At 49.7% G+C, this 25015-nt stretch overlaps 7 protein-coding genes across 7 annotated transcripts; 2 read left to right on the top strand and 5 right to left on the bottom strand.

Moving 5' to 3' along the window:
• Positions 1–210: 210 nt before the first annotated feature.
• On the bottom strand, positions 211–2111 carry gmdA (putative general amidase GmdA; the record flags this gene model as incomplete). Its single annotated transcript, XM_040789803.1, has 4 exons — positions 211–344; positions 405–813; positions 872–1753; positions 1836–2111. The coding sequence occupies 4 exons, from the start codon at positions 2109–2111 to the stop codon at positions 211–213; spliced, it is 1701 nt and encodes a 566-aa protein (XP_040646756.1).
• Positions 2112–2539: 428 nt separating this feature from the next.
• Positions 2540–3692, bottom strand: alkB (oxidoreductase, 2OG-Fe(II) oxygenase family; the record flags this gene model as incomplete). Its single annotated transcript, XM_040789802.1, has 2 exons — positions 2540–3327; positions 3398–3692. 2 exons carry the CDS (start codon positions 3690–3692, stop codon positions 2540–2542), a joined length of 1083 nt encoding a protein of 360 aa, XP_040646755.1.
• A 357-nt stretch (positions 3693–4049) lies between these two features.
• Positions 4050–5196, top strand: nimX (cyclin-dependent serine/threonine-protein kinase CDC28; the record flags this gene model as incomplete). The annotated part of the gene is made up of 4 exons (XM_040789801.1): positions 4050–4098; positions 4161–4666; positions 4723–4886; positions 4938–5196. The coding sequence occupies 4 exons, from the start codon at positions 4050–4052 to the stop codon at positions 5194–5196; spliced, it is 978 nt and encodes a 325-aa protein (XP_040646754.1).
• A 5602-nt stretch (positions 5197–10798) lies between these two features.
• On the bottom strand, positions 10799–15534 carry PGRI_020870 (transcription factor domain-containing protein; the record flags this gene model as incomplete). Its single annotated transcript, XM_040789800.1, has 11 exons — positions 10799–11714; positions 11770–11925; positions 11974–12198; positions 12247–12379; positions 12432–12640; positions 12692–13661; positions 13774–13856; positions 14359–14530; positions 14591–15337; positions 15390–15437; positions 15489–15534. 11 exons carry the CDS (start codon positions 15532–15534, stop codon positions 10799–10801), a joined length of 3705 nt encoding a protein of 1234 aa, XP_040646753.1.
• A 1073-nt stretch (positions 15535–16607) lies between these two features.
• On the top strand, positions 16608–17733 carry PGRI_020860 (uncharacterized protein; the record flags this gene model as incomplete). Its single annotated transcript, XM_040789799.1, has 2 exons — positions 16608–17071; positions 17124–17733. The coding sequence occupies 2 exons, from the start codon at positions 16608–16610 to the stop codon at positions 17731–17733; spliced, it is 1074 nt and encodes a 357-aa protein (XP_040646752.1).
• A 333-nt stretch (positions 17734–18066) lies between these two features.
• Positions 18067–19707, bottom strand: PGRI_020850 (PH domain protein; the record flags this gene model as incomplete). Its single annotated transcript, XM_040789798.1, has 3 exons — positions 18067–19341; positions 19398–19523; positions 19588–19707. The coding sequence occupies 3 exons, from the start codon at positions 19705–19707 to the stop codon at positions 18067–18069; spliced, it is 1521 nt and encodes a 506-aa protein (XP_040646751.1).
• Positions 19708–21070: 1363 nt separating this feature from the next.
• Positions 21071–23113, bottom strand: PGRI_020840 (arrestin family protein; the record flags this gene model as incomplete). The annotated part of the gene is made up of 5 exons (XM_040789797.1): positions 21071–21952; positions 22009–22434; positions 22485–22803; positions 22857–23000; positions 23052–23113. 5 exons carry the CDS (start codon positions 23111–23113, stop codon positions 21071–21073), a joined length of 1833 nt encoding a protein of 610 aa, XP_040646750.1.
• Positions 23114–25015: the final 1902 nt, after the last annotated feature.

Here is a 25015-nt window from a genome sequence, read left to right as displayed (position 1 = left end):
GAAAAGCATTGGACGAGGCGCTTGGGGCTATTATTTAATACTTTGCATTGGCTTTGGCCAGTAGGTCTGGTTTGATATACTCTCCTTCCTTGAGAATATCATGGTCATGAAATCTTAATTATTCATTTTTAATCGCAATTGATGCCCAGTTGCTCTATTATATTGACATGATATTGACAATAAAAAGCATTACGCGCTAGATACAGTCTCTTAGATCCTCTCCTTCGCATCTCGGGCAATCTCTTCGCCCAGATACTCAGCTAGAGTCAGCATCTTCTCTTCCTGCAACCTCCTGCCTACGAACTGCACTCCCACAGGGGCTCCATCATAGGTTTCGGCATCATCTATATGTTGTACATGGATCAGCATGAGATCGCAAGAAGGAAGATACGGGAGAAACTCACAATCCCACTGAATGTGCTCGGAATCATCTACAGAACTATCAGCCGATCGCACATCGACCTTTTTATCCGCAAATGTGACCGGAATTGCAAGACTAGTATAGTCAAGCAGATTCACAAATCCAGTATATCCCACAAACTTGTATTCGTTGGGAATGACAGCAGCATGAGGCGCTAATGGACAAAAGAGCCCATCAACAGGGCGCCCGGTGCCTGTCAACTCAGCGGTGCTATGCCAATAGTTGATGTATTGTTTCTGATACTGACGCTTTTCAACATTGAGTGCAGCAATCTGAGACGCTGTCATCTCAACACCATTGTCGGTACTGATTATTTGCGGTGCTGCGGATTCCCCAGATAGACCGAAATGATGTCTCGAGTCTGCACCGCCGTCCATCTTGAATACTTTACTCTGCCATAAGTTAGCATCGTGCTGAATCACACGCAAATGTAAAGCCAAAGGTACATACAACTAGTGCAGCCGCAGTAGCATGAGAAGGAGGCTTCCACTCAACGACCCGATGGCCCAATCGCTGAAGCGTTTTCTCAACGATCCGAAGTCCTCGCGCAATCGGCGGATGAACAAGAGCCACACCATCATATTTCATAATACCGAATGCAAGCGTCGACCCCCCACCCCGAGCCTTCTCAATCAAAGCCCTAGTCTCCTGAACAACCTCATCCCGCCACGGCAATTCCAACGCAAGCGGATCATACAACCAAGGTTTCTGACCAAGAACAGCCTTGAACAAGAGCGTCAAAGACCTCGCCGTTGGCGCAATGGGCCCAATAACAGACAATATAGTGCCCTGGCCATCCATCGAGTTCGCAGCGCCCTGGTAAGGAATTCTTCCGGCCGAAGGACGAAGCCCATAGAGGAAATTGAACCCAGCAGGGATGCGCACACTGCCTCCGATATCAGTGCCAAAGCCAGCAGGCGAGCCGCGGAGCGCCATCAGGGCTCCTTCGCCGCCAGAGCTGCCGCCGCACGACAGCAGACGGTTCTTGGGGTTCCAGGTGTAACCGATGATGTGGTTGACGGTTTCACCAGCCATGAGCGTGGCTGGAACGCTGGTCTTGCAGTATAGCACTGCGCCGAGATTGCGTAGTTCGCGGACGAGTTCGCTTTCTTCTGTGCCGGTCCGCGGGTCGTTCTGTTGGCCTTGGAAGGTATTTATCCAGCCTACGTATCCCATTGTTGTTTCGACGCCTTTGACGTGGAACTGGTCTTTCAGGCTCACTGGTAAGCCGTGGAGGGGTCCTATTGGGGTTTTGTGTTTTGCGAAGTATTCGTCTTGCTCTTTTGCATCTTTGAGTGCTGCTTCGAAGAATACTTCGTGCAGACAGCTGACCTAATGTTTTTTTTGTTCATGGTTAGTCTTTATTTAGGGCTCTAATGTTGGTGTATTCATGAGTGCTGTTGTATAAACGTACGAGCTGGTGGGCTAGTGCGGCCCGGTGACAGAAGGCTTCTGTCACTTCAACGGCCGACCAGCGGCCTGTAGATGTCTGCTCTACGATGCCTACGGCATCTGTCTCTGTGATCTCAATCTCATGCTTGGTGAGGTATTGCCGAATATAATCTCCCGTGACATCACGTTGCTCTGTAGCTGGAGGCACGGAAGAGTTCAGTCGCCATTTCTCGGGGATGGCATTTAAAATTGACTGGCGTTTGGCTTCGCCTTTCAGTTCCCATGATATACCAGTCATTTTGAATTGTAGATGTTCTTTGTGATATTGTTAGAGACTATATGCAAAGAGTAGAGTATTTATCTAGTGCGGGGTTATTGGAGTCGGCTGAAACAGTTGGAGTTCTATTCACCGCACTACGTCGGGTTTGATTTGGAGTACAGAGATAGCCCCATATTATTAGTTCTATCAAGTGCAATTGATTCGTCTAATTTGTTCCTGGAGAAAGTAGTTGCCTATCACCACAACCAGGGTGGACCGCGGAATGCAAATCCGCGTTGCTCTCCGAAAGACAAGAGTATCTTGTCAACGGTAGCCATGCTTTTGGTATTGGATTGGGACTCATTGGAACAGCAAATCTGTGCTCGAGTAGCCCAGGATATAAGGTTGTCCACGTTTGGACCAAGGAAAGAATCTGAGCACATTACTGACATCTATATTTCGGATTTTCAAGTGTGATCTGCTCTTTCTTCGGAAGCCTGGGTGGTCGTCATTTGTCGAACGTTCAAGTTGACGCGTTTGCTGGACATCCAACCCTTCCACATCTCGTATGGACCAGGCGGCATTCCCGGAGCAGATTCTCCAGACGATGGCCAGTTGGCCAGCCATTTCGGGCAAGTCGATGGAAGAATCTTGGGGACTCCGTGCCAGGCGAACCGCGATTTGCCGCTCATGTAGACAGTATCGCCTGAGCGAAGCCGAATGATCTCGCAACCATTCCCATCGTCATGGCTAGCCAAGAACAACCCATCACATCCAAAACTCACGCTAATCAGACCTACGTCACACTCCTCACTCACATCCCGGTGTACGCTCAATGTATCCCCGGCGGAATACAGATTCAAAATGGCAGCCTGGGCCGAGGTTGCTGGGAAGGCCGCACGTAGCACCTTTGCAATATCCAGCGGGAAATCTGGCGGGGTTCCAGGTGGGTACACTTTGGCGGTCCAGTCGTACTGTCCACCCAATGTGACCCAGCGCAGCTTTTTCTCCAAGAGATTTTGAACCGTTATAGGCTTGTGCACCTGAGAATCCTTGGGCTCGAAACTGCGAGTAGGATCATCTGCGAAGAAAGACTTGGGCATGCAGGTGTCTTCTGATTCTTCGGGATACGTCACATCGTAGTGCAGATGTAGGTTTGTCTGATGCTCGGGGTTGGGTAAATCTCGGTGGAATAGGCGAGAGAGCAATTCGATTTGAATAGTAGGAGGGAATAAGGCGGGTATCATTAGGAGACCTGTCAGGAGGTCAGGCATGGCTCTTTATTCTGCTGGGTCAGTTCCAAGTTTAGGCGATACAATGCTAACCGGAAATCGATTTGTGAGCGAATACTGGAATCTCCTCAGTTAGAGGGCCATCCTCTTCTGTTGTGGTATGGTCTCCACGAAAGAAATCATCAAATGCCAATCGCAAGTCCCGGCTGGACATGTACTGCTCGATCGTCACTCCATCGGGCAATTGGTCGGGATCGATCCGTTGCAAGTCGAGGATCCCCGGATCATTGTCAATTTCGGATAAGGCAATTTTAGAATATTTCTTGTAGCAAAGTCTCACTGGCTCAGGGGGACGATCATAAGCACTAAGACCTTTAATTTGGGCCATTGCGAAGAGATGAAGTCAGAGAGAAAGTTGAACAAGGAAAGTAAAGGTACGCGCCTCACCGCCCTATGTTCGGCGCGGGGGTTGTTTGTTTTGTGTCTTTCTCTCCCCACCATTGAAATACTGTCTTGTCAATTATCTCTTCAACAATTTGCTTTTTTTCGATCTCCAGGTGGAATTTGGAGAACTCGCTGTTGCAGCTATTCTCAGAGATCAACATCCTCGGAGTAAGTAGTAACTATCTCCTCTCCTTGCTTCTACAAAATCTTCTTGGCAAGATCCCTCCAATCTTTGTCAACTTCCCATTCTAGCCTTCCTGTTTCGACCTTGTTAATCTAATTAATAGCAGCAAAGGACTGGATGGCGGCCACCATGGATAACTATCAGAAAATTGAGAAAATTGGCGAAGGTATGTACCCTTGACGCAGCTATTGTCACCTGCAGCCTAACTCACGCGTCGATGCTCCGTAGGTACATACGGTGTGGTCTACAAGGCCCGTGAGCTCAGTCACCCCAACCGTATCGTTGCCTTGAAGAAGATTCGCCTCGAAGCCGAAGATGAGGGCGTCCCCAGCACTGCAATCCGCGAGATTTCTCTCCTCAAGGAGATGAAGGACCCCAACATTGTCCAACTGTTCAACATTGTCCACGCCGATGGCCACAAGCTCTACCTCGTCTTCGAATTCCTCGATTGCGACCTTAAGAAATACATGGAGGCTCTGCCTGTCAGTGACGGTGGCCGAGGGAAGCCATTGCCCGATGGACTGGGTGGTGTCACCCTAGGCCTAGGCGATGCAATGGTTAAGAAATTCATGGCTCAGCTTGTTGAGGGTATCCGATACTGTCATAGCCACCGAATTCTGCACCGCGACTTGAAGCCCCAAAACTTGTTGATCAACCGTGAAGGCAACCTAAAATTGGCCGATTTCGGTCTTGCCAGAGCGTTCGGTGTTCCCCTTCGCACCTACACCCACGAGGTATGCATTGGATTTTCGATTCGGTGGGATTCTACGTTTACTGACTTGATATATAGGTTGTCACATTGTGGTACCGTTCTCCCGAGATTCTGCTAGGTGGGCGTCAGTACTCCACAGGTGTTGATATGTGGTCGGTGGGCGCCATTTTCGCAGAGATGTGCACACGCAAGCCTCTCTTCCCCGGTGACTCTGAAATTGACGAGATCTTCAAGATCTTCCGGTAAGATTGACTTGGTTCTATTCTATGTTCAACCGTATTAACGAATTGCAGCATCCTCGGTACCCCTAGCGAAGAAATCTGGCCCGGTGTGACCTCCTTCCCCGACTATAAACCTACTTTCCCCAAGTGGAAGCGCCCTGATGCTGAGATCGTTCCCGGACTGGAAGAGGCTGGATGTCAGCTCTTGGAATCTCTGCTCGAGTTTGACCCTGCCCACCGACTGTCGGCCAAGCAGGCCTGCCTTCACCCGTACTTCCGTCATGGCACCGCACACTACTCCGGACGTGGTTCAAGTAACGGCTACCAATAGGTAATGATTCCACACATTTGTGAACTCTTCACAGTGGGGAATGATATCAGGGCATGGTTTCTTTCTCCTTCGGCGTTCAATGGGGAGTGATATGGAGGGCGGGTTTACAGGATACGAAGTGCTTTAGTGAATAACAGGCGTACATACCCTTTCTACCCTGTAACCAGATATGAAAAATGATCATTGTATTCAGCTTTTTCAGCCTCAAGGGAGTCATCGGCATGTCAGCTGAACTTTGGCCCACATAGCCGAGCATCGTATCCAACTTTAGTTCCTCCCTTGCTTTCTCACTGCTTGGTCACATCTCTACTTGTTTCAGGTCAAGTCTGTTCCGGCCTAAATTCTCACAATTCAGGTTTTAAGTGGCCGTTTATCGGGGGCTGAGAACCGAGGTGGGGGCCAAAAGCACAATGTGTTGTCAGATTCGCTCGTTCTCACACTAGTTCAATGCACATGCAGCCTTAAGAACTCTTTTTATGGAGAGCACGTCCACGCCCAGCCAATCGATACGAGGAAATGAAGGCTGAGACTATGTGCTTGGCTCGGAGTGTCCGTGTGAGGGGAAAATTGGGGGAATCTCTTCCCCAAACGCTTAGAAGAACAGTTCTATTTTCATCCCTGATCGTCATTTGAGAATGACGAGTCTGATATAAGAGAAATAGCCGCCCAAATATTCCCACCGTTGTGTTTCTTCCCCAGAGTGACAAAAACAAGAACCCAAACCCCCAACTAAGCACAGAACATCAATCCAAGACACTCTGGACTATGGAGTTCGACGACGAGATGGGCTATGCCGTCGCAGGACCAGGTTCCTCGCGCTCAAACAGCCGACCGCCGCGTCCACGATGTCAAGCACCCCAGGAATCCGTCAAACAGTTCTGGGAACAATTCAATACTAAATACCCAGGCAAAGTATACACGGTTCTGCCGGACAATCCATACGCCCGGACTCGAGCCAAGCGTGTGCAGAGCGGCCGTATTCAGGGCCACGAAGCTGTCAAATCATACGAGCAGGCGCGCGAGGAATGTCAAAAGTCCGTCGACCGTATCGTCAAGGAATGCGAACGTGTGAATCAGAAATACTCAGACCCACACTTTGATATCGAATTAGACCTGAAGTCTGGTCGGAGACACTATCTCGATGGACTGGACAAACCGAATACGGAGATGAGACCGCGGGGCGTGAAGAGAGTGACCGTTAGTTCGAATCGGCCGTGGGTGGTCGATGCGTGGTTTGCTAATGATATTAATATAGGAAATTTTTGAGAATCCGCAATTCTTTGTCAATGGACCTACGGCCTCAGACGTGCGACAGGGATATGATGGGGATTGCTGGCTCATGGCTGCCCTTTGTACTATGGGCAACAAGGAGGAGCTGATTCAGAAGATTTGCGTTGCTCGCAATGAAGATGTTGGAATTTACGGATTTGTGTTCCATCGAGGTAAGCGTGTGGTTGGAGACTGATCGGATTTGGAATCATGCTGACTTTTTCAATCAGACGGCGAGTGGCAGCAGTGTATTGTAGATGACAAGCTATATCTCCGCGCTGCTGACTATGATGAGTCTGTGGATGAGCGACCTCTCTGGGACGACATTACCCGAACTGATACGGAGGAAGAGTACCGGCGAGTCTGGCAGACGGGTTCGCGGGCCCTGTACTTCGCTCAGTGCGTGGACGACAATGAAACCTGGTTACCTCTTCTGGAAAAAGCCTTCGCCAAGGCCCACGGAGATTATTCTGCGATCGAGGGTGGATTTGTTGGTGAAGCTATTGAGGATCTCACCGGAGGTGTCACGTCTGAGGTCTTATCCAGCAACATCCTCAACAAGGACCGCTTTTGGACCGAGGAACTTATGAAGGTCAACCAGGAATTCCTGTTTGGTTGCGGCACTGGCATGTTTTCAAACTGGTTAGATCCTCACTACCGAGGTCCACCGAGGGATCGAAAGGGTATCGCGGAGGGCCATTCCTATTCCATCATGGAAGCCCGGGAGATTGACGGGCATCGTCTACTGCGACTGAGGTATGTGCACGAATGTACTAGTCAAGGGTAAATGAACGAAAAACTTATAGTAGCTAGGAACCCATGGGGTCGCAAAGAATGGCACGGTGCTTGGGGTGATGGATCCAAAGAATGGACGGCCGAGTGGATGAACATTCTTGGCCATAAATTCGGCAACGATGGGGTAGGTATTAATCTGTTGCGCATTCAGTGAATATGCTAACCTGGCTCAGTTCTTCTGGATCTCTTATAAAGACCTCCTCAGGAAATACCAGCACTTCGACCGGACTCGGCTCTTTGGACTTGAGTGGACCATTACCCAGCAATGGACTACGTTGAATGTTCCCTGGTCTGCCGATTATCACAGCACCAAATTCATGTTGGATGTGACCAAGAGTGGTCCGGTTGTCATTGTTTTATCCCAGGTTCGTTATGCGCTGTTTACTCTTGCTAGTGTATAGTGGCTAACCGATACAGCTTGATACGCGTTATTTCAAAGGACTAGCCGGCGAGTACAGCTTCGTGCTTAAGTTCCGCTTGCAGAAGGTAGGAGAACAGGATTATCTCGTGCGCAGTCATAGCAGCCACTTCATGGGCCGGTCTGTCAACGCCGAGATCAACCTTGAGCCGGGCCACTATCACGTCTTGATGAAAATCACAGCCTTCCGCCACGAAGATGTAGCCTCTACCGAGGAAACCGTCCGCCAGGTTGCTGCGACTAGAAGAGAGAAACTGGTGCAAGTCGGCCTTTCATACGACCTTGCGCACGCGAAGGCGATGGTGGGCGAGACAGATCAGGAAAAGCGTGAGCAGGAGGCATTCAAGGCACTCGAACGGAGAAAGCTTCGCGACCAGATCAAGAAAAATTTGCAGAAGGAATGGATCCGCCAGCAGAAGAGGGATGCCCGAGAAGAGCGAAGGCGCATGAACCGCACCCCCAGCAGCAGCTCCTATTTCAACTCCGAACGTGATTCTATCCCCAGCCAGATTCTGGCAGAGAAGCCAGTAGAAGAGTCTCCCGTCGACGCTGCAAGCGTCTCGAGCGAAACTAGTGACCGTCGTGTCAACGGCTCCGTCCCGGTCATTCACGTCAACGGCGGGAAGGGTCTGCATGCAAGACATGCGGGCAGTGGCTGGCGACGCGGGCCCGACTCTCCGCGTCCTAGTCTGGACGTTCGTGTTGCTACAGAGGCTTTGGACCCGAGTGACCTTGAGATACTAGAAGGGTTCGAATTCGACAGTGATCTCGATATGCCTCCTGATGAGGATGTGAAAAATCACCCTCCATCTACGGACCGTGATGGGCCTCCTGTTGACCCGTGGAATGCGGTCTGTGTGGTTGGGCTGCGAGTCTACTCCAAGGATCCGATGTTGACTTTGCAGGTTGTGCGTCCTGTGCCAGAGGACGATACTGAAGCTCCTTTGGACCGAGATGACCCTGCGGCGTCGGCGACGACCTCTCAGCGAAACCCGTATTCGTGGAGGGACTCGTGGAGCAGTCAGCTACCCATTTAGTGCGTGGCTCATAGCGCGTTTTTTGTTTTGTTCAAATTGGAGAGCTGTAAAAATTGCCATTTGCATGACTAGCTTATTCCTTAGCTGTTGGGTTGATTAATTATGAACATATAATTGTATGTAACAGTTCAGACTGAAAATGAACATATTCAAAGTGAATATCACAACCATTCGGAAGTTATTGTTGAGATTCTCGTATATTGCCAGATTATTCAGGCATAAATGACTTCCGATACCAAGGCCAACAGGCCAATCCATGACAAGTTTTATCAAATATCAAAAGCATACTCAATAGTACCATGCGAGATATTATCTGCTCATCCCGCGGAGTAGCCCTTTTCCTGCGTCGCAGCAGGCGAACTGCGCATATTTCCGTCGCGTATTTCCGATGTTCGCGATATTCGACCGTTTCATCTGATTGCACAGATGAGACAATATGTCTCCCCATTGGAAACAATGGTGCTATATCTCTCAGGTGATATATGCCTTTCCTTCCCAATCCTAATTATACATGCTAACCTCATCCCTAGAATTACGCGACCGAGCGCTTTGAGCCGGTCTCACCAGGGGTCCCCAGGAGGCCCAAATGTGATCCTCTACCTTCCGCCTGGACCTTTGTTGCAGGGGAATGGCACGAGCGCATCTCAAAAACATGAAGGTCTTGAAGCTGATCACCAAGTTGGTGAAAACAGCACCTTACCCTCTGCAGGTTCACCCCAGCACGTCTTAGCATCTACTACATCTGCATTGGTAGTCACAGTCAACTACCGCCTCGGGGAGATACAAACACCTATTTCCCCCTCAGACGAGGGCTCAACACAAAAGCCAATTGGATCCTCAGACCAAACCCAGGCACCAAGCAACCCCCAACCAACCTCATACAAATACCCAACCCCAGTCCACGACACCCTAGCCGGATTCGACTGGATCCGAACTCACCTCCAACCAACCAAGCTATCCATCTTCGGCACCCACATCGGAGGCTCTCTAGCTCTAATGCTATCTCTAACAGAAGCCCGATCCATCCAAGCCGTCGCCGCCATAGAACCAATCTGCGACTGGCCGGGCTTAGATGAATACTGCACACGCGAAAGCCCCAAACTAGAAGCAGGCGACAATACCCCAACACCCAAACACAAACGCCAAAGAAAAAAGCAAGCACCTTCAGACCTAGTCCCCCTCCTTGAAGCGCGCTCGAAATTCTTCTCATCCCCAGAGCGCTGCTTTGACTCCTTCGCATCACCGATCCTCTTCCTCCGCTCTGCGGGTCGGGACGTGCCGCGCACTTTCCCGCAGTATCTCACGGGATCGGAATACCCGGTCCCCGTGTTGAAGGAGATGCGAAGCATAGAGCAATACGCGTCGGACGGGTCAATCCGGGATCGGGATGTGTATTCTGATCTGGATGGCGATGAGGTTGATATGAGCGCTACTGTTACGCGACGTCGGAAGGCGCTTTCGCGTTGGCCGCCGTATGGGTTGGATTATGGGCTTAGTGGGGATACGTGGTCTGGGCCTGCGGATGGGATTGGGCGGTTGGAGATGACTTTGCCTTGGGTTCGGGTGTTTGTGAGAGATGGTGCTGGTTTGGCTTCTGGTTCTCTCTCTGCGATTGAGTTGAAGAAGAAGAGTAGAGAGGGGGGTCTTGGGACTACGGTTCTTGCTAAACAGGCTGATGAGATGGTTTCTGTTATGCGGCGGGCTTGTTTTTGGGGTCGGGAGAAGGGGATTGGGGAGCGGAGGGTTACTTTATCTCAGTTGAGGAGTGATATTAATGTGGGAGAGCAAGTGGGTGATTGGTTCAAGGATGTGTTTGAGAGAAGAATGGATGATATAGATTAGAACCGGTTGGAATGAATAAGATAACTTCAGATCGACTGTGAATTCATGAAGGCCCAGGTGGAAATATACAAATGTGGAGATAATGGTACATTTATGTGAGCGCCCTCCTAGTGGAGTGATGTATATCATTTGGTATAGCATATTCATCCAGGGCAGCAAGGTGAGACAAATTTGGCGGCTCAATGGTGCAAATATTCAGATATGCAAAGCAAAGACTGTGACTAGACACCCAATAATGATTTTATGGTGGCATTGAGTTCCTCGTATAGTTTTCCGATGCCCACCATCCATCAATGGCCGCAATGTCTGATAGCATCCCAGAGCCCTCGGGGAAAGGGGGAGAAGGAATCTGGCCCATGCCATTCAGTGCGTTGCCATTTTGAGTCTCGGACAAAAGACGCATGTCCGAGTTAGGGATCCAGTCTAGGTCGCCTAGATGGGAATCGTGGACGGGGAAGGAGGTCTGTTGCTGATAAGAGCTTTGTTGATGATATTGGTGGTGAGGAGGCAGCGTTTGCTGGGAGAGATGGGAGTATTGGTTGCTAGTCACAGGTGCTGCTGGCTGTATATGAGGAGGAGCCCCGGAAACGGATAAACGGGATTTCTTCCGCGAGCCATCCGTTCCGTGAGCATTGGCAGCTCGGTTATGCTGTATAGACGGTTTCTGCGTGCCCAGCGACACCAAGTTAGCACTGCTGTTTTGGCGTTTCGCTGCGGAGCCGGATCGTCGCATGTTTGCTTGCCAACGTCGCTGGAGAGTAACAAGGTAGTCGCGGGTGCGCTTGGCATTGTCGAATGATTGACCCAGTTCATCGAGAGCACGGAAGCATAGATTGAGATATGCTACCATTTCCGCGTTGCGGGGGTATGTCGGGCTATCCCCTTGTTTGACTGGACTCATTGGGGACGTGGATACTGTAACGAAGAGGAGCATGAGCGCTGCGCTGAAGATTATCGCTACGACTTGGTTGTTCATGCGGCGGAAGGTGTAGTGTTTCTCGAAGAGTTGAAGTATTCTTGCGATTGCGGTGGCTGATTCCACGCACATGCGCCGCGCGTGGTGATACCCAGGCCCTTGACGGGGACTGCGGGGCTGAATATAGCTTTTGGAGAGCCATGGGCGGTGGAAGAAGATGATGATTTGGTGGTATTGCATGCTGCAAGAGACTGTTAGTATGATTCCAGGCGTCTATTGTATTAGAACAAACTTACTGGAGCATCATCAAATGAGGCAATATTGGTGATTTATCATCGTCCAAATTAATCTGAAGGGTAGAAGGAAGGTTTGCTTTCCAGGCGAACAAATCTTCCGTAACTTGATAGCAGATTCTTTGCAAGTCATGCCGAGAGATATCGGAACATCCATACCTAAAGACATGTTAACATTGTACTGATTGATATCCAAAAATCACTCACAAAATATGACCAACTGGAGAGATCATCTCCCATAGGACGACAAATTGCCTACATATTAACTCCATGGGGTTCCTCAGGCCGTTCTCCGATAGCGAATGAGCGGCTTGGTGGCCATATGGATGCCAGTTTTCTTCCTTTTCAGGACAAAGAGCAGAGCCAGGTTTGGGGACACCTATATCACCAGCGTTCATGCGGAACGGGCGGCCCAAGTAGAAGCCCCAGAAACTAGCTACTGTTAGAGATAGTCATAGCATAAAAAGTGCCAAAACTCACTGGTCTGCAACATAGCTACCCCAAAAGGTTGCACGACGTACATCAGCCTCAAACTGAGTAATATCGCCCTTCTCGACATAGGCCCTCATATCTAAATGTAAGCCAAGATCGAAAGCAAGCCGCATAGACATTCCTACAATGTGGTTAGTCAATTATAGTTGAGGGTTGCCCATCTTCAACCTTACCGCTATACAGCCAACCTCGGGCATCGCGATTTGATGCGCCTTCATGGCAGCTCATAATAACAAGTGCCTGAACAGTAGCAACACAAGGAGAGTCGAGTTCGATTTCCAGAAGGGCTTTAGCCCGGTCTGCGAAGAATTCAGAGAGGGATTTGGGGAAAGTGATGAACGTAGGGTGATAGCGTGCCTCAAAAGCACTCCCTATTGCGCACCTGCAATATGTCAGCAAGGCCCTTAACGACCCGAAAATAAGTCGAACTCACATCGCATTGGTCAAAACCTCCGAATAGAACGGAGTATCGTCCAATTCATCGCGCCATTTAGTTCGTGCCATCATGAACATCTCTTTGTCGACAATGTATGTACTGGGGTTTTGCCAGGTGAAATACAACTCTATAAGATGATCCTCCAGGGCTTGGTCAACAGGTTGACCAACCCGAAGGTGATTCAGAATATCCTGACCATCGTGACGCACAGTCCGCGCGTCTGGTCGCTGCCGCTGCTGTGTCGCAGACACGTCCACCAGATTGAGGTTGGACGTGGCACCGTAGAATCGCAGGTGGCCATCGCCTGCAATTTTCAAAGTGCCAATGCGATGCGATAATTGCTCAATAACATCGTTTTCAGCTTCGTCCTCTTCGCCGCTGTCCGAATCATTTTCTCCGTCATGGGGTAGGTGGCCTAGCGAACCCCCTGGCTGATGAGCCTTATCCATGCCAAGATGGTAGTTATGCGGGCTCATTTCAGTGTTAACGGGCATTCTAGGCATTGTTGGGGCCCCTGGTCCTCCGTTGAGATTAGCGTAAATCGTGTCCAAGCTTTCAGCTGTTGGCAAAGTGAAGCCCCAATGGACAAAGTTCTGATTGTCGGAAGCGCCTTGTACCATTCCAAATGGATTCCAGCCCTCCGGCGACGGGAACTTTCCACTAGATGGTGTATCTTGGGCAGGGGATGCACCAGAAGCAGCCAAATTAGTGATCGCGGTTTGTCCCTTGGTATTCACGTTAGGCAGATCTTGAGGCGGTGATTTGCTTGAGACTCCAGAGACCGTTGGCTCATCTGCTGGTCGCTTTTCATCGCCCACTGCCGAGACTTGAGGAAATCCACGCGGGATCTGGAGTGTATCCAAGACCCTATTCATGCCAGCCTCATCCTCTGGATTCATTGGCGGCGGCTCTAACCCTTGTTCCTTGATGAAATGACATAGCTGATCAATTCGGGCTGAGAACAGCTCTGTTGATGCTCGTAGAGACACTCTATTTCGTTTTAGCTTTTGAACATTAAGTGATGTATCTCTACGATGGCAGCTTCATTACTTGGACAGAAGAACGAAGGTCATACTTACTTTCGCTTGTCGTCTCCATGTTGGTATTTGCATTCTTTTCCTTTGCGCTGACAATTCTGGCAGTGCGGAGTAGCTCCATCACACTGCAAGCACATCAGATTTCAATCCCATTTAGGCTTTTTCCAAGCTCAGAGACCACATACCCTGATTTTGCTCTCCCGACATGGCACACAGGCAGTGGTGACATGTTTACGGGGTGCCTTTTTTGTTTTCTCGGGCTCAGGCGACATGGTTAATATAAGTTCGAGGCCTCCCCGATTCTTCCAGGTGCTAAAACCCTTTGGGGTTGTGGGGTGTGTGGCGATGAATCCCCGCAAATGAGAGGAAATGGGTGAGACCACTGTCTAATTCATCTCGCGCCAAGTGTTGAAACGTTCAAAATTTTTCATTGTCAAGCCATTGATAAGGGAGGTTTATATAAAATAAAATAAAAGTCTCCAAAGATTCCAAATGTTCAGAGGGCGGGGTGGAAGAGGATCCACCTATGAAATGGTGGGGGATAAGCAGATTTTTGATCAAGTGACATCTAATTTAAGACAGTATAAGTACGAATAGTAGTACATGTATTGACTAGATTTGTACTACCAGTCACCAGTGCGCTTGATTCCCTCGTTCTGCACAACTTCAATCCAATATCCATCGGGATCAAGAATAAATGCAATGTTGTGCATCCGACCGTCAGTCAGGCGCTTCTTAAAGTTCACATTCAGAGACTCGAACCGTTCGCACGCCGCCGGGAGGTCGTCAACAGAGATACCTGATACAAATTAGTAACCTTGGAAAAAAACAATCAAAAGTCGTGTGATCGTCCACTTACAGATATGACCGAAACCTTGGGGTTCAGTGTTACCGTTGTGGTAGACAGGGCCCTCCTGCTTCTCAGTGCCGTAGTTCCAGGTTAACTCTAGCAGACCTTCCCAGTCCGCCACCGGGTTGCTGCCCTCCTTGGTCTTTGGGTTGGACGCAGGGTACCCCAGGAAATACAGGTTGAACTTGTTCTCTGGATTTTCAATGGTGCGAACCAAAGACATGCCCATGGATTCCTGGTAGAACTTCAAGCTGGCTTCGGCATCCTTCACGCGCAGCATGGTGTGGTTCAGGCGGTAGCTACCCGGGTCGGTGGTGGTGCTGAGATTCTCGTCGGCGCGACGAATGATCTCAACCCAGTATCCATCAGGATCCTTGGCGAAGGCAATGTTTCGCATACGGCCATCGGTCAATTTCTTCTGGAAGGGGTAGCCAGCATCTTCAATCCGCTTGCAGGCGGCTTCGATATTGTCAACCGCGATGGCAATGTGGCCGAAGCCACGATGCGGCTCTGTGTTTCCGTTGACCACACTGTAGTTGGGGTCGTTCTCAGTGCCATAATTGTGAGTCAATTCCAGAACGGCGTTACGATCGGTCCAGTGACAATCACTCCCCTGGAGAGAGGCGGGGCCGTCATAGGCCAGGAAGTAGTTGCAGAACTTCCATTCAGGCATATCAATCTTGTTGACCAGGTTCAAACCGAGGAATTTGTAAAATTCCACCGATCTCTGCGGATCCTTGACCCGCATCATCGTGTCTATAATGGTCTCATGTTAGTGATTGTCTGGAAGGAGATTGAATCCACGAACGGTTGAGCTTATAGGTGGAGGTATCGGAAGCCATGGTTGCTAAAGATCCTAGTAAATTTGTCAATATAGGTTCATCAGCTGAATATGAATTCAGCTTACTGATTTGCACAAATCTTTGCTTGACGAGGGAAAGACGAGCCAACATTGAGGAAGAGGGGCAAAGAACTTTTTGTCAGCCGTGAGGAGACCCGTGGACTGTGGGGCACATGACGCTATTATACAATATAGCTTTTTGTATAGCTACAAGAATTATATAGATGTAAGAGCAATTAGATTCTATAATATATATAGTCTATTACTCTTAATAGAAGCTGTATCTATTTAATATGAAACAGAAAATATGAACCTTGGATGTATATTTAGAACATAGAATATATAATATATAATAAACATTTGATAATACATGTATTATAGACAAGCATAATATAGAAATGTAGAAATGAAGGAAGTATTCTGTTTCAATCTTAATAATGATACTTCGTATTAACAAATATAATATGCAGCTATAAACCTCCAACGTGTTGAAACGTCATGCGGGAACTCCACACGGGACCTTTTCATCTCCAATTCCTCTTCTCCTCTTAACATTCAAGGCTCTCCCTCAAAACCCCCCCCGGAAATCCTCCAATCCAACCCCAGTTTCGTATAAGCCAGGTTCGTGGAAATCTTCTTGCATGTTCCTCCACACTCTCTTCCCCGCTCCCGGTTGATCCCTTTCCTACCATTGGCCTCTATCTTCACCCCCGGCTTCGTGTCGCATTCGGAGCGGTCCTTCAAGTTTTCGACTTTCTCATACTGCCGCGCTTAGCCCTCAGTTTTCACGTATCCCCCCTCTTTCTCTCCCAATCATGTCTTTGCTCATGTACACGTTCGCCCACATTTGCCCCGTCGCTAGGGTCTACCCATTGCGGAGCCGCCAACGCACATGACATGGTGGTCCTACCAGGCCTCATAAAGCTCTGTTTCCCTGTCATTTTTTTTCTCTGTGCTACCGGACGCAGTTGAAATTATCGTGACTTTCCATCTGGACCAGAGAGCTCGGATGCGCATGGAGTCAACGGTTCCAAAGTGTTGCCTGTTCCCCTCATTTCCTGTAATCTAGCTAGCCAAACACTGGCTATGAAAACATTACCTTCTTCCCTCGTGTCCTCTTGATTTTACTTATTTTGTGGGGAATAAACAATCCCCACGTTATAATCTCTTGCCGAGTCCGCATCCATGGGTGTGAAGATGGCTGAGTGCGAATATCCAGTTCCCGGCTTCTCTGATTCGATCTCCGATAGCTCCTCAACAACTACACCCATATCAACCTCCCAACCTCCCTTCGAACCGACCTTTCTCCCCTACTGGGCCCGCTACGAGACAAAGTGTGCTCAGAATCTACTGGACTACTCTGACGAGCCGATCGAATACGACCTCGACGACGAGGACTACCAAGACAACTGCTTCTTCTTCCCAGAAGACTGCTCGTGGACTCCACCAAAAGATTGCATTGCAGAGCAAGATCACGTATCACTGCAAGAGGAACCTGAGACCAAGGAGGAATACACGCCCTCGGTAGGCCAGGACACCGACACCGACACCATGATCCCCGGTCTCCCCGATATCAAGATGCTAGACGCAGAAGCGCTAAGCGATCTCCTGGAAGATAACCTATCCCCACCAGAGATCACAACAATCATGTACGCCCGCCGCGCTTCCATCTCAAACCCCACCTAACCTAATCGTTCACAGTGTCTTCGCAACAAACGGCTCCGTCTTCGCCCACGGCTCCCCCCTCTCCTCACGCCAACTGCGCAACCTAAGCGCAACCTACGGCGCCGCCTACACATGTTACGCCAAGACAGCCTCAACCGGGAACCTAACAGGCGTGAACCCAGCCAGCCATCCCTCCTCCTACGTGACCGCCAAGTCGATGTCACTAGGCGACGTCGGCTCGATCGTCTTCGAACTCGACGACTCAGTCGCAGTAGTAACCCGAGTCGCGGATAAAGTCCTCGTCGCAGCAGTCGGCCCATCGAGACTAGACAAGTCCGATCCAAACGGCGCTAACGACGCCATCGCGACCGACGGCGTGCCCGATGCTGGTAATGGGACTTCCACGCCCGAGGTCTCGGGTGATACCTCGCGCACACAGGCCGTGCCTGCGTCTCCGAACCCGCCTCAAAACGGCCACCCAGATCCGCAGTACGAGATCGACCGCAGTGCTGATCTTGCGCGGTTGGCTAGCTTGAATCTGTCAGCTTCGCCGGGTGTCTTGCTTGCGCTGGAATCTAAATGTGCTGCGCTGGGACGATTCCTCGGGGAGAAGTTGGATGATTTGGAAAGTCCTGAGGATTTCTGATGAAAATGTCTGCAGTTATTGCTGGGACTACGGACTAAGTCCATGCCTGTATTTACATAGGCTATGATATGATTCGACGACACATTTCTGCCAGCTTTGTGTATTTGAAGGATCTTCGATCCGATTAGCGTTATCTGATTGCATTTTTTTATTTTGAAAGGAAATTCATTAAGTGGTATATATCAAGTTGACAGTGCTCCGCTCTCCGCGTGGATGAATGAACGCTACACCCTAGACGGATGAGATGCACATGCGTATAATGTGTTGGGGTAATGCAAGTCCAAAAAAACCAAAAGAGCATAAAATGTATGCCTAAACAGCATGGAAATCATCTCATGACTTCTCCACGGCGGAGCCGCCGGGAGAGGTGTGGAAGTGGCTAGCCGTGCTGGCTGTGCGGCTAATGCCCTCGGTCGGACTAGCGACAACAGGGGAAGCGGCAGTAGCCGGAGCAGCCTGGCTCTTCTCCATCTCCTTCTCGGCGTAGGAGGGCGGCTGTGTCTGTCCGGACACGTTACGGGAGGGGCTAACAGAGCCCGCAGGGGACGTGGCCACGGGAGAAGCGAGCGTTGGCACAGCAGTAGCCACTGCCGGGCCCCGGGTAGCCTCCTTGATAACGGACCACCATTTCTCAGCGTCATTCGGGGTGTGCGCCTTGAAGCTGAGCTCGGTGTTTGTGTGGAATGCATTTCCGATTTTGCCGCTAGAGACATCCTTGCCCTTCACATTGAACTTTATGCCATCGATAGCACCGACGATGCAGTCAGGCAGGTACAGCGAGAGCTCGGGGGTGGGGTCGCGACGGAAATCATCGTTGTCCTTGAACTCGTGCAGATAGCGGGCCGGTGTGACGACGTAGTAGCCAGTGCTGTAGCCCTTGATGACGGCGCGCGAGCGACGCTCGAGGGAACCCTCGATCAGAGGCTGTGTGGCGCGGTGCTCCATGTTCGGGAAGGTGATGCTGGAGAAGGAGCGTGGGGGTGAGTCTGGGTTGACGAGGGCTGCGTCGTTGCGCACGCAGAAGTTGATCCATTCGAAGTCCGGTGGGATGCGCTGTGCGGTACCGAGGATATCGGCGTACATGGCGCGCTGGCGCTCGAGTTGTCCGCCCATGTGCTGGTGGAATTGGTCCAGGGTGCCTTGCACGGTTTGCAAGACGTGTGCTTCGAACTGCTGGAAGGAGTTCTGCACGGCGAGGATATCCTGGCGGTGGTTGTTCTCCTCGTTCACTTGGTTGTTTAGACGGTGGTTGATGCCGCGCTTGAGGAGATAGGGGTCGTGGTGCTGCTCGATTTTATTGCCGGCGGCGGCGTCGAAGGCAGCGGAGTTCTGGCCCAGGAGCTCGATGTGCTTCTGGGTCAGGCTGCGCGCCTTTTCAACAGCCTTGGCTCCCTTGCTGGCACCGGTGCTCAGCTCCTTGGACTTGTTCTTGATCTCCTTGTGCAGACGCTCGAGGGTAGGGAGCACGGCGGTCTTCAGGTTCTTTTCGCCGTCCATGTACAGGGTGACCATGCCCTGGGTGTTGTTGCGGATGTTTTCAAAGAGACCAGCTACACCACCTCCGCTGGAGCTGAAGTGGTGGCCCTCCTTGAGGGGTTCGTTCACGGCCTGTTTCCATTCTTTGTCAGTCCTGGTTACTCCGACCCATTGGCATACACACTGACCTTCAAGATCTTCTCATAATCCTTGGACTGGGACTTCTGCACTTTGGCGGTAACAGAGAAATACTCCTCGAGATATCCGCACATATGCTTCCAGGCTCGGAGACGCTCAAGCAGGAGAGTTGTAGTCTGGAAACAAGCATACCGTCAGTACTAGCTATTTCTTTTCTTCCAGGACATCGCGAATACGCACCTCACTACTATCGGTCTCGGGGATAGCCTCATCGTCGCTCATAGAAGTACGACGAGTGACTGTGCTGCTCACGGTACCAGACCGCACAGGCAGCTTCACATCCGTGGGGGTCGTGGACATGGCGGAGAAATAGCGGGGTAAGGTGAGTTCGGGATCTAATTCAAGTCGTCGACAGTTAAAGATGTCGAAGCTATCTTATCCCAGAACCGGGTGAAGAGTTAAAGTGGCTGAAATTGAATAAATGGGGGGTTATTAGCAGTGGCTGTGGAAGACCAAGGCGGGGTGTGCGCTAGTCTATGGCCGGTCTAGTCCACTCAATAGTTAGCAACAAAGAGATCCATAATCGGAGATCAAACTTACACAGAACAGCCCAGAGTCAATAGACTGACATAGACTGACAATATTGAGAGATATTGTTAGGTGAAAAGATTAAGGCGAAAAAGTTCATTCTTAACCGATCGACAAACACCAATGAGGTCACTGCTCAGCCCAAAGCCACTTACAACCCTATCAGGCCTTACTGTGGCTTTATGTCCAACTCAATAGTCAGGTTATATGCACGTTACGTATATATTTCGGAATAGGTTTGAATGTAAATGTAATGCATCCATACCTACAATACTCGAGGTAAATTGTGCTTACTACTGTGTACAAAGGACTGGGTAGGTCCTACTATGTACTAAAGGTATATTATGTCGATAGCTTTCAATTCTAACCAGACTAGAAGACCATGATACGTATAGATAGTAACCAAAAGCGGCAGAGGCCATGTGCCAATGGAGCCCTCAATGTTACATCTATCGAAAGCGAAACAATGCCATTGACACAAGAAATCAAGTCCGAGAGCAGGGCCAGGGCCTCGGAGAACATTACCTAATATGATCGACAGCTAATTTCCTAATTAGGCTATGATATCATCGAAGATGTCGAATCTGGTAAGCATTGAAGAGTTTGGTCTAATCAACAAAATAATTAAGTACATGCGGTAAAGGCTTGGTATGCGTCGCTCGTGCTGATGGGCATTTTTTTTTCAATGTCGTGCAGCTCGTTCATATCGGATCCCATTCGTAAGGTAAAAAGAAAAAAGCAGTAAAAGATCAAAACACTGTGCGTCACCGTCTATGAAAATATTCCTGCCTGTCTATGCCGAACGCCTGAGAGAGAAAAAGAAGTTGCAAGGAAAGGAAGGGAAGTGAGAAGAGGTATGAAGCTGCCACGGTTGAGCAGTAGAGCGAGTCAAAACCATGTTGCGTGAGAAGTTCCAGGTTGACCGAGGCTGAGGCTCAAAGGGGTAGTTAATGCTGGGGGCGTGATCATTCGTGGATAAGGACATGAGATAGAGGAGGGCAAAAGTGGAGAGAAAAAGGAAAGAGTCGTGAAAGAGCAGGGCGGTTCACAGCGGTCTCAGTGTCCAGCACCGGTAGGAGAACTTTTGGTGGAAATTGAAGGCGGATCATGCATGGGTCGAAGGATTAACCCCGCCTTATGCTCTGGCGCGAGCTTGCACAAGTCTAAGTCTGCGGTCCTCATCATCAGCATGGGTGCCGTGAGAGTGGAAGAAGCCGAAGCCGGGGCGATTATGCACCTCTATGGGGGTTACAGGGCCGCTTGCGCGGCCGCTGCGGATATAAGCCTGCTGGGGAGATTGTGGGACCGATAGTGTGGGAAGGCTACTAGCAATCACGGCATTGTAATCGGGAAGACCAGAGTCACATGGACGCACGGCACAGCGCACTGCAGTCGAATAGCTGGGAACCCGACTAAGAGTCTCCACCTCATCGTACTGGGGGTGAAAGGGAGTTGCCATGCCTGAGGGAAGGACTTCGGGTTCCACTTCATCGGATGGCCGACGGGAGAGTTCTGGACTGCCATGGCTGTGTGAGTTTGATCCGGAAGCTGGTCCGAAGTAGTCATTGGAGACACCCAATTGGCGATGAATGTGGTGAGTGTCTATTGGGGAGTGAGATCCGTGGATTGGCTCGCCAGGAGTGACTGTACCAGGAGTAACAGGATGGTGGAATGGACTCGAGTTCAGGTTCGTAAGACGGTGATGCAGCGCTGAAGCTGAGATATTGGTGTTGGTTAGGGCGTTCATGGAGGCCAGGTTCTCTGACGAGATGTTGCGACTGAGAGGAGTGAAGGGCGTCCCCGGGCCACTGCTGGGACCTGGTGTGCGATATCCGCTGGGGTCCACCTCGCTATACAGCTGATCGAACGTGTGCTCGCCGTAAAGAGGGGGTGCCTGGTGCGCAAATTCATCAACGGCGATCCGGGTAGATTGGGGGGTTTGAGCAAGAAGGTTATTGTTGTCATCGATGGCAATGTGTGGTGAGATGAAAATCGAAACTGGAAGAGTAGCTCGGAGCTGCATTGAGATGTTAGCCTGACAGAAATATGATCGGTCGCTCTACCATTACTCACCTCGCTGACGTGGCCGTCGGGGTTGTGTAGCTGAATACGGAACTTCAACTTGTGGCGGACTTTGATCCCCTTGGTGTCTGTATCCTGCAGGCAGCGGGTCAATGTCTGCGGCATGTCTAGGATACGCGTGCATTGGTATCCCTCCGCGGCTTCATCGATAATTTCAATGTTATCCTCATCCAGCTCATGCTCGTCGGTCAAGATCGTTCTTGTGGTCTTGTATGTGTTGCGAATGGCATCCGGATCTTCTGGATTGAGCGTAAGGTCATGGCTTTCAATTAACTGCGATGTAATTTGACCGATTCGAAGACCCTTAAGAAGGGGAATCAATTTGAAATCAACGGTGATGGCGGTTCCAAAGACAATGGCTTTCGTCGGGGTACTAATGGAGTATTCAATTTTGTTGGGCCAGATGTTGTCCACAGACTAGGAAATTCGTTAGCAAAATTTCATCGGTTAGGCCGATAACCACTTACCATTGCATGCGATAGCTCCAGAGCGCTGGGGTCCAGAGTCCGGATGATTCTGAGCGGTTTGCGCGCGACAATGTCCTTGACGTACTTGCGGCCGATCTCGGCCTTGAAGCGGTACATCACCCATGTCTCAGCGAGACCTTCCACACTCTCGGGCATGGAACCCTCAAGTACCACATCAAAAGGGTACTCATAGTTGCCTGCAGGGAGGACCTCGGTTTTTCCCTTACCCGGCTCCCGGAATCTCCAGGTTTTCTCGTAGAACACACGCTCGCGCCACGACTTGCGGCCACCGCCGGCTGCACTAGATGGAAGGTGCCAGCTGTAGAATTGCCATGTTAGTGATTATTCAGACTCGGATAGTGCGACACATACCAAACACGGGACATGCCCGTCAGCTGGAGTCGGATATGTTTGATGGTGAGCGGCTCGGACAAACAGAGAATCAGAGTGCCCCGCAGATGCGCGCTCGCAGCTTCATGTTCACCGCCACGAAAAACGATATAATCATCGTTCAACCTGCATAAAGTCAGATGTGCAGTTCACACAAGATGCAGGTCCCCCACTCACCGAATGTCAAAGTACTTGGCGCTGCTGGCGCTCCCGCCACCGCTGAAGAAGCTGAGAGCCATTTGGAATTTGCCAGCAATGGGCAAGAAAGTTGGGTAAAAATATGAAGAGGAGAGTAAAGAGTAAGAAGTAAAAGGAACTTCAAGTTGTCTGGTAAGCTCGGTATTTTTTCCGTTTTTTTCTCTATCGTTGATCTACCGGAACATGGCCAGATACGCAAGGCTGGTCCGAGTCGCGGGTCCTCAGTGGAGTGTGCCGGAAGCGGCGATTAATTCGCTTTTTTTTCTCTTTTTTCCTCTTTTGATTATTTTTCTTTTGTAGTGGCGAACAAAATGACTAATCTCAAATAGAAATATTGAGAAATACCAGGTGAGAGGTTAGGCTCCGACTTAGCGTATATAGCGAGAAAATGCAACAATGGCGAAACACCGGGGTTTTAAAGGATTTGAGAGATCCTAAGAAGAACCTTAGATCCGTTCTAACCGGTAAATCACATCAAAATGAGTGCCTGGTGTGTTTTACGTCAGCGCTATCATATGTCAGGCCTTTGCATATGCATATGCACGTGTCTTCCTATACTCCGAAGCTCCCAAAGAGCACACATATTTACTTTGTTATATCATTATTTAGGGCTCTTTGATATCAAACACAAATCACATTCTCTTCAGAATAAGATTTGAATACTATCACATTCATAAATGAAATTAATCAGGTCTTCCGGGTCTTCATTTACCCATTTTATGTACCACGCCATGCCATGTTGCACATACCTCGGGATCACCCTTCCCGCATGGGTTGAAGATCTCTTACGATGCAGAATGCCAACGTACATGTGCTTTTTGAAGTTACACGGCATGAAGTGATAGACAATATAAGGTTCATACTTCAAACCTGATCGTCAACTTTGACCTCCACTTTTATAGTAAACAGGGTATTCCCTATCTAGGCTAATCCTGTATATGCACTCCACCAGTCGCGGCATATACACTGCTCCTATCAGGCTCCAGATGGCGCCACTCAAATGGAAAATATACTTTACTAGAATTTCAGCCTTGTTTCAATCTAACTGCCGTTCACGCCAAGAGTTGGCACTCTACCAAACCGATACTGCCCAGATACGATGACAAATGCAGTTTCAAATATCCCTGTCCTCCGTAGGTAGGGGTTCTCCCTGCAGGTGGCGTGCCTAAGACACCCCTGCAAATTCCCGCTGCATGAAATCTATACTTCGTATGTTGTACCTTTGATGTTAACCTAGCAAGCTTCGTTTCTGGTTTCACCGGGAGCATTCGGAAATATCCGTGATCTACAGAGTATAGTAACCTAAGACTTACATCACTCGAGTCCCTGATGAGCATTGCGGTAAGAGCGGGAACTTGGTAGTGATAAACAAGCCCCACCTAGCTGTCAATGCCCGTGGCGTTGTGATAGGTTCAAAGCGGGTCATATTGTGAGCGATTTCAACCTTGGAAGTGTAAAACCATATGTAGTCCATAGATAAGGTCTCAATACAAACATCTGATTACAGGCCCACTTCTGCGGACTTGTTTCGGATACTCCGTATGTTGTACATTTTTGTCGCAAAGCTAGGACTCGGGGCATTCGAAGCCGTGGGCCCAGGTCGGGATGCCTTCGAATTTCGGGCATTTCCGCTTCACCCGGATCGGAATCCCGATTGCTTGCCGATTTTATCTACCCGAGTACACTTCAACGCGTCTTTTTATACTAGGCTTCCCGGTGTGCAATTTTAGGCTAAAACTGGTTTTCTCTGTTTTTAATTATTTATTTGACATTGTCCACCACGGACAATTATTTACCTTCCCACGGTGTGCGACCCGTAGCTAATCCTTTGTTCTAAACCTTGGAACCTTACGGCCTGCTTAATTGATAGGCCTAGAATCATCCAAAGACAATTGAGATATTTTACATTATCTCGAAAGGGCAACAAATATCAGCCAAGGGTC

The sequence above is a fragment of the Penicillium griseofulvum genome (assembly GCF_001561935.1).
Source record: "Penicillium griseofulvum strain PG3 chromosome Unknown contig_80, whole genome shotgun sequence".
Classification (NCBI taxonomy): Eukaryota; Fungi; Ascomycota; class Eurotiomycetes; order Eurotiales; family Aspergillaceae; genus Penicillium; species Penicillium griseofulvum.
The sequence above is the reverse complement of the archived record's forward strand: the minus strand, read 5'-3'. Positions and strand labels throughout refer to the sequence as shown.